Here is an 8669-nt window from a genome sequence, read left to right as displayed (position 1 = left end):
CAGTAACAAAGCCCCAAATGTCCGGGCTCAGAGCAGGATGCCCATTGCCTGCTATTTGCCATCCTCTTCCACTATCTCCCTCTGCCTGTCAGCATTTCCCGCAGACATCTATGTTATGGAAACCTCACTCAGCGCAGCCCGGCTTAACCCTCTCCATGCTGGAGGCAGAGCCCAGTAGCTGCCCCTCTGCATCTGCCGGCAGTGGTAGTGTTAATGCTTCTGGGGGGTCACAGACCTGACACCCACCTATATACCTCAGGGGATAAATTTACCTCCACAGACCTGGTATGTTACGGCCACCACTGGCAATGAAGATGTTAAACTTCTCTCATTAACTAAGATTCCTAATTCTTTTCTACTTAGCAAGAAAAAAAAGTAGCTGCTGTGATTAGAGAGATGGAGCATTAGAGGGGCCATCACTGGGCCATCTACAGGCAGACCCAGCCCCCCGCCCCCTTAAACTTCAGGCCTCGGCCATGATTGATGGGCTCCAGGACTTGTGGTAATTGTTTGTTCTGAGGTCTAAAGCAGGTTTCACTTCCAGCAAAGGGATTGGGCAACAAGACAAAAAAACGAGAGAGGCACCCACCTCCCCCCTCCCCATCCCCTACAGAACCTCTGTTTGTGCTTCTCCTGAAAAAGACTGTTTGGTGCTTGGGGGGTGCAGCATTTTAGTTCATTTAGTAAATAGCCAGGCTGTAATTAGCACTTCCATTAGGAAGTATTACTGAGCTAATACCTGTGTCACACAGTGTTCAGCAGTGACAGCAGTGAAAGGATAACAGGGTCCAGGGTCCACACCTCTAACTGGTGTCTCCTATCGTGACCTTTATGTGCACACTCACCGCCACCACTGCTGGCCCCTGGCACCCATAGGAGACAGCTTCCATTCCTACTGAGTCTGGCAGACAACATGTGTGGTGGCATCAACGACTCTACTGCTGGAAATAATGACCTCTGCTCACACAAGGATTGGCTTCCACAGATACAGTGACCTTCACTCTGACCTGCACTCACACTCTGACCTGCACTCACACTCTGACCTGTACTCACTGCATGCACAGTGCACACTCCATACTCTGACCTGCACTTACTGTATAGTACACACCCTCATACTCTGACCTGCACTTACTGTATAGTACAGACACCCTCATACTCTGACCTGCACTTACTGTATAGTACACACACCCTCATACTCTGACCTGCACTTACTATATAGTACACACACCCTCATACTCTGACCTGCACTTACTGTATAGTACAGACACCCCCATACTCTGACCTGCACCTACTGTATATACCACACAGCCTTATACTCTGACCTGCACTTACTGTATAGTACACACACCCTCATACTCTGACCTGCACTTACTGTATAGTACACACACCCTCATACTCTGACCTGCACTTACTGTATATAGCACACACCCTCATACTCTGACCTGCACTTACTGTATAGTACACACACCCTCATACTCTGACCTGCACTTACTGTATAGTACACACACCCTCATACTCTGACCTGCACTTACTGTATAGTACACCCCCTCATACTCTGACCTGCACTTACTGTATAGTACACATACCCTCATACTCTGACCTGCACTTACTGTATAGTACACACACCCTCATACTCTGACCTGCACTTACTGTATAGTACACACACCCTCATACTCTGACCTGCACTTACTGTATAGTACACACACCCTCATACTCTGACCTGCACTTACTGTATAGTACACACACCCTCATACTCTGACCTGCACTTACTGTATAGTACACACACCCTCATACTCTGACCTGCACTTACTGTATAGTACACACACCCTCATACTCTGACCTGCACTTACTGTATAGTACACACACCCTCATACTCTGACCTGCACTTATTGTATAGTACACACACCCTCACACTCTGACCTGCACTCACTGTATATAGCACACTGCCCGGCCATCGACCCTCTTGCGAGTGCATAGTGCTTGCGTGCGGGTCTGAATCAGGTCCTATATTCCCTATCACATGCTCTCTCACACACACACACACACACACACACACACTAGGGTTAATTTTGATGGGAATTAACATAGTTTATTTTTGGAGTGTGGGAGGAAACTGGAGTACCCGGAGGAAACCCACGCAAGCAGGCAGAATATACAAACCCCACACATTTGGTCCGTAATGGGAAGCAAACCCACGACCTCAGTGCTGTGTGGCAGTAATGCTAACCATTACACCATCTGTGCTGCCCAGAACACACACCCTCATTCTCTGACTGCACTCACTGTATAGAGAACACACCCTCATACTCTGACCTGCACTCACTTTATAGAGCACACACCCTCATACTCTGACCTGCACTCACTTTATAGAGCACACTCCCTCATACTCTCACCTGCACTCACTGTATAGAGCATACACCCTCATACTCTGACCTGCACTCACTGTATAGAGCATACACCCTCATACTCTGACCTGCACTCACTCTATAGAGCACACTCCCTCATACTCTGACCTGTACTTACTGTAAAGAGCACACACCCTCATACTCTGACCTGCACTCACTTTATAGAGCACACTCCCTCATACTCTAACCTGCACTCACTGTATAGAGCATACACCCTCATACTCTGACCTGCACTCACTGTATAGAGCACACACCCCCACACTCTGACCTGTACTTACTGTATAGAGCAAACACTCTCATACTCTGACCTGTACTTAGTGTATAAAGCACACACCCTCATACTCTGACCTGCACTCACTGTATAGAGCATACACCCTCATACTCTGACCTGCACTCACTCTATAGAGCACACTCCCTCATACTCTGACCTGTACTTACTGTAAAGAGCACACACCCTCATACTCTGACCTGCACTCACTGTATAGAGCACACACCCCCACACTCTGACCTGTACTTACTGTACAGAGCAAACACTCTCATACTCTGACCTGTACTTAGTGTATAAAGCACACACCCTCATACTCTGACCTGCACTCACTGTATAGAGCATACACCCTCATACTCTGACCTGCACTCACTCTATTGAGCACACTCCCTCATACTCTGACCTGTACTTACTGTAAAGAGCACACACCCTCATACTCTGACCTGCACTAACCACATGCACGGCATACATCCCTATACTCTGTCCTGCACTCACTGTATGACACACTCCCCCATACTCTGACCTGCACTCACACTCTGCCCAGTACCAACTATACGCACAGTACACACACCCCCATGCATTGACAGAGTGCATCCCAGGGAAATATTATCAGTACCCTGCAGCCAGACAGCAGTTTCCCTGTCAGTGTGCACACCGTCAAGGTAGGATGCGATTCAAACTGTCGTAGGAAAAGTGTTGTTGCGCAATCCATGTGCTCTGTAACAAGTAACGCTACCGATGGCAGGAGGGACCGTGTGCCCTCTCACCCTTTTGCAATGCCAGGTAGAGTACCAGCCTGCAGGGCATTAGCCTGTGCTGGGGATAATAATTATGAGGAGGACAGAGCTGCTGGGCAGGAGGATGCTGGGGAGAGGATGTGAGAAAGGCTCCCGTGGAGGCAGCCTCCCCTTCCCTGCCTCCCCACTCTGCTGATTGCACGCTGCTACACAGGGCCCTGCCTCCCTCTCCTGCCTCCCTCCATGTGTCCGTAACGTAGGGACTGGCTCTGGCTCCCTCTACTTCCGGGTCCGTCATTTTCATTCTCCCGCCGATCAGCTCAACAAACTGAGTAGTCTCTGGTATAAGCCAGCAGCAGCCAAGGTGCCAGCAGTCACTCATCTGCCAGAGCCAGGCTGCAAAATCCCACCTCATCCACCCTGCTCCTCACTCCCTGCGCACGGAAGCACTTTCCTCTTTTTTTTTGTTTGTTACCAAGATATATATTTTTTATATTTATTTGCATTTTTTTTTTCTTGGCAATTTTTTTTTTTTTGCATCCTTTGGATCTTGATTTTTTTTTCACTTGTCATTGGAAAAAAATAATAATATACCAGACATAGATCTATAGGGAGCTGTCAAGAGGAGTTACAGAAAGATAGGAGCAACAGGGGAGACACGTTAAAAAAAGAGAGAGAGAGAGAAGTGGTTGGAAGAATTTGCTGCTCAGTTGTATCTTCATCACCATCACTATCATCATCTTCCTCCTCCTCTCCTGCCACCATCCCTCATTCAGCACCTTGACATGCCTGTGCCTCTGATTGACATCTGAAGTGGCGGAGGGCCATGAGAGTCACCAGCTTGGGTACATGTGACTCTGCCCAGGGCCGACACTAACTCTTACTTGGAAGAAAATAGAATATATTACCGTTACCATTGCGAACAAGAAGAAATAAATTTAAAAAAACAAAAACATTTTTAATATTTTTTTTTATTTATATTATTATTAAATCAACATTTTTTTTATTATTATTATTATTATTATTGTTTTTTTTAAAGGAGAAATTGCCTACCAAGCCTGGCATTTTTGTACAGCATGGTTGCATGATTGTATTTTCTCGTCTTGGTGCCGATTCCTGGATTGCAGAAAGAAAAGCAAACATTTTGTTTATCATCCCCCCCACCCCCTGGCCCCCTTTCCCTTCCCACCACCCCAGGACACGGACAGCCTGCGATACTGGGAAGAGGGCTGAGGATACACTATAGGGCGAAAGGAGAGGAGTTTTTGATGGCGCAAAGGGTAGGTTTAAATGCCCTGAGATCACAGTGTTGCTGCTGCATGTCATTGGGGGTATGTTGTGAGCAGGGTGGGGAAGCGATTTGGGATGCAGTGTGTACACACTGTATATGTGCGTGTTAATAAAGAATTGATATGAGTGATCAGTGCTTTGTGCGTCTCCTCTGCACGCCTCACTCTCTGACTCTCTCTCTCTCTCTCTCTCTCTCTCTGACACACACCTCTCTCTCCCCCTCTCTCTCTCTTCTTTCTCTTTCTCAGTAGTCAGTCTCCTCTCTTTCTCCTGCCCTGGTTCCTCATGTCAGTCTCTTTCTCCAGTTTCTACTCGAGCATAGCCAATTCTTAGAATTTTTTTCCTCATTTTCTGTTTTCTCTCTGAAGACCTTGCACTTTTGTAATCCTTTTTTTCTTATTATTAATTTTTTTTTATAATTTTTTTTTCGGGGGGATTTTTATATATTTGGATGAGCAGTAAAGACCCAGCACACGCCTCAATGTTTTTGGTAACTCCTCTACCTTTATGGGACTCCACGATTTTATTTATTGATATGGAAGCTTTCAGATTATTTTTTTCTATACACATATCGTCAGCACATTATTTATATATTGTCCGCAAAAAAAAAATACTTTTAAGCTTATGGATCATTTATTAATTTTTATTCTGTTGTATTTTTTTCTTAATATATGTATCTTTTCATACATATATTTACATAGTATTCCTCCATCAGGCATTTACTACAATAAATCTTTATATATATATATTTAGTTTATTATAAAATCATCATAAAATATATTTATATATATTTTATATTTTTGTGTGTCTGTGTGTGTGTCTGCGTCCCATCACATTCTGCCTGCATGTGCTCTCCCATTGCTTTTCTTTTGTATATTTCTCTGTTTTTCCCCTTAAATGACTCTTTTTCTTTTCCTGCCAGTACGATGAGTTACCGCACTATGCCATGGACGGAGTGGGGGTGCCAACTTCAATGTATGGTGACCCACATGCCCCTCGACCTATTCCACCGGTACACCACTTAAACCACGGACCCCCCTTACATGCCAGCCAGCACTATGGAACTCATGCCCCACATCCCAATGTCATGCCCAGCAGCATGGGATCTGCTGTGAACGATGCCCTAAAACGGGACAAAGATGCGATCTATGGGTAGGTACCTAAGTAGGATGGCATGCTGTATATAAATATAAGCATTGGATGTACATGTCAGAGAAACATCGTATTAACTCCCATTGAATTACCATTAACCTCGGCACCCCTATACATAACATGCAGGCTTGTCAGTGTGTGTAGCGACTAGAGATGTACTTTACACCAACAAGAAATCAAATAGGAATACAAGTGAGATTGACATCTTGCACATCAAAATAACAGGGTAGATAGAACACACACGTGTATACACACACATAAATATACATGTGCCTGTATATGTATGGATATACATGTATATATTAAACACAATAAATATATATATATATATATATATATATATATATATATATATGTTATACACGTATATATTTCAGGTATATAGTAGTCTTTGGTGCACAGGATTTCGGCATCACCAGTACCCAGGCCTGGCAGTCTGTGGAACAATTCCCTGGAAAGCCAAGCACAGAGACAGCCACTGTAACAGTAACTTCATTAGGGGCACAGAGAGGATTCCTAATACCGAGCAATTAGGGATTAGAGAAGCAAGTAAAGAGGGGATTAAAAATCAGCATGTTGCTATGGACAGCAAAACTGCAAATCCGTATTCATCAGCCACATATTGTAATATTATCATTAAGATCTGAAATGTGCCGTGTGTCATTTTGGTGAGCGAGGGATTACTCCCAAAGCACCCACATTACTTTATTTATTTCATTCTCATTTATTTTATTATCTTACAATGGATCATGCTTTACGTGTCAGATGTAATGTCTCACAGACACGCCGTGTCTAAACAAAACTTACATTTATTTTGCTTTTTCTTATCTCAAATATATTATTTAGCATAGATATGAACTGCGTTTTACATGCCGTTTTATTCTAGCAATCGTCCTGAACTTCCTCATTTACTAAAGGTGATTGTGCCCTCTTGTTCCCTATTTGGGGCGCTCCCACAGGCACCCCCTTTTCCCCCTTCTAGCTCTGGTGTTTGAGAAATGTGAACTGGCGACTTGCACCCCACGGGAGCCGGGAGTCGCGGGTGGGGATGTGTGCTCCTCCGATTCCTTCAATGAAGACATCGCTGTGTTCGCAAAACAGGTCACTTGCCCTAATTTATTACCCCCTCCCAAATCTGCACCCCTACACTGACCACACAGTATATGCGCTGTTTTATGTGTACATGACACATGTGTGTGGTCATTGATCAAACCCTTATGTATTTAACACTGAATTTAGTAAGTAATTGTCCACAATATTCATTTACATTGTGGTAGTAGTTTCTATTACTCATTTGTATTATTATTACTATTCATCATAAAATGCAATTTCTACTGTATTAAAATATAGCAATATGATATATATACATATATGTATATATGTACACACATATGTGTATGTATATGTATATATATATATATATATATATATATATATTACAGCTTTGTTATTTAGGATAACACACTATACTATACCTAGATAACATTATACTAGAATGTATAACATGTATACTATACATTTCATGGCATTTTTCTATTATTTCTGAAGTTTCCCGACTCACAGATCCAACAGATTTAACCCTTCCCCGGCTGGTTATAACTTGTTCTCTTGTCCGCAGGTCCGAGCTGAGAAGCCTCTTTTTTCCTCTAACCCCGAGCTGGACAACTTGGTGAGCTGGATCCTATGTTTGGTGCATAGTTACTGCGGGTTGTGCATAGCGTGCTGGAGAAAATGATTTTGGAATTATGTAGTAATTGCAGAAAACAATGCAGCAGGGGTAGGATGGGGCCAGCACCGGGAGATGAGCCTGCTTAGAAGGGAAGCAGCATTATTCTCAGTGCAATGTAAATGTGAATGTGTCTTTCCTGTGCCTGTGTCACCTGTAGAGCTGCCTGTCCCTCGGATTGTTAATGTCACCGAATTAGCAGACAGGACATTCATCAGGAGTCTCAGGGAATCAGGGCAGGATTACACTTGATCAGACCGACTCAACCGTGACCGAGGAATAAACTAAAATGCTGGATAATTAGTATTCCCCTTGACAGGGACTATGTACAGGACAGACAGAGAGGGGATCTGGGCCTGTCCTATCATAAGACCGCATCTATCCCAACCTCATGTCTAATATCAAATCATCACCGAATTATATAGCACAAAAATACAATAAAACACTTCCGTGACCTAATTTTAAAGTCACCATTGTTTTAATGTAAAGCTGGTTACACGAGCATTGAATGAGCGGTTTTGCAGCATTATCTATAATCCAAAAATAAGCAATTCCCCACAATAATGGCCGGTGCTCTCATTGCAGATGATCCAGGCGATCCAAGTTCTGCGGTTTCATCTCCTGGAACTAGAAAAGGTAAATATATTGTTTTAATTGCTAAACATTTACTGATGACATGCCAGTTGTTGTGTTTTAATGCAATTGTTATGTACACTGATAATTATATTTGTGACCACAAATACACTGAAAGGCAAGCACCCACACACTTCAATAGCAAAAAGTACACTTCTCATGCAAACACGCAAACGCTCATTTATAAATGTAATATACGATTACATTAAAGCTAGTTAGTCACTTTTGAGGCTTGTATATGCCTATATATATATATATATATATATATATATATATATATATATAAATTTGATTTTGCGAGTTATGCATTATTTACCTGTGATGACAGCTAAATAGTGAAGATACTATCAGGTTCTGATTTTGTTTTAATTTTAATTTTTTTCGGAATAATGAATTATTTATTTCCACAATTTAATGTTGCGTGTCTGAATTAAAGTGCTGGACAAAGCATTTTACACCAA

The 8669-nt window shown here is 43.0% G+C and overlaps 1 protein-coding gene across 6 annotated transcripts in view; it reads left to right on the top strand.

The window, feature by feature from the left end:
* Positions 1 to 3705: 3705 nt before the first annotated feature.
* Positions 3706 to 8669, top strand: part of MEIS2 (Meis homeobox 2) — a 166141-nt gene continuing 161177 nt past the window's right edge. For 4 of the 6 annotated variants that reach the window (XM_088456582.1, XM_088456580.1, XM_088456578.1 and 1 more), the window contains exons 1-5: positions 4901 to 5187; positions 5620 to 5849; positions 6809 to 6950; positions 7468 to 7518; positions 8161 to 8211. In XM_088456582.1, coding sequence (XP_088312708.1) covers positions 5149 to 5187; positions 5620 to 5849; positions 6809 to 6950; positions 7468 to 7518; positions 8161 to 8211 — 513 coding nt within the window. In that variant the 5' untranslated portion in view covers positions 4901 to 5148. Of the gene's footprint in view, positions 4688 to 4900; positions 5188 to 5619; positions 5850 to 6808; positions 6951 to 7467; positions 7519 to 8160; positions 8212 to 8669 lie in introns of those variants that run through there. The other 2 variants (XM_088456581.1, XM_088456579.1) reach the window with 1 other exon arrangement.

The sequence above is a fragment of the Taudactylus pleione genome, unplaced genomic scaffold (assembly GCF_031769625.1).
Source record: "Taudactylus pleione unplaced genomic scaffold, aTauple2 ptg000707l, whole genome shotgun sequence".
Classification (NCBI taxonomy): domain Eukaryota; kingdom Metazoa; phylum Chordata; class Amphibia; order Anura; family Myobatrachidae; genus Taudactylus; species Taudactylus pleione.
The sequence above is the reverse complement of the archived record's forward strand: the minus strand, read 5'-3'. Positions and strand labels throughout refer to the sequence as shown.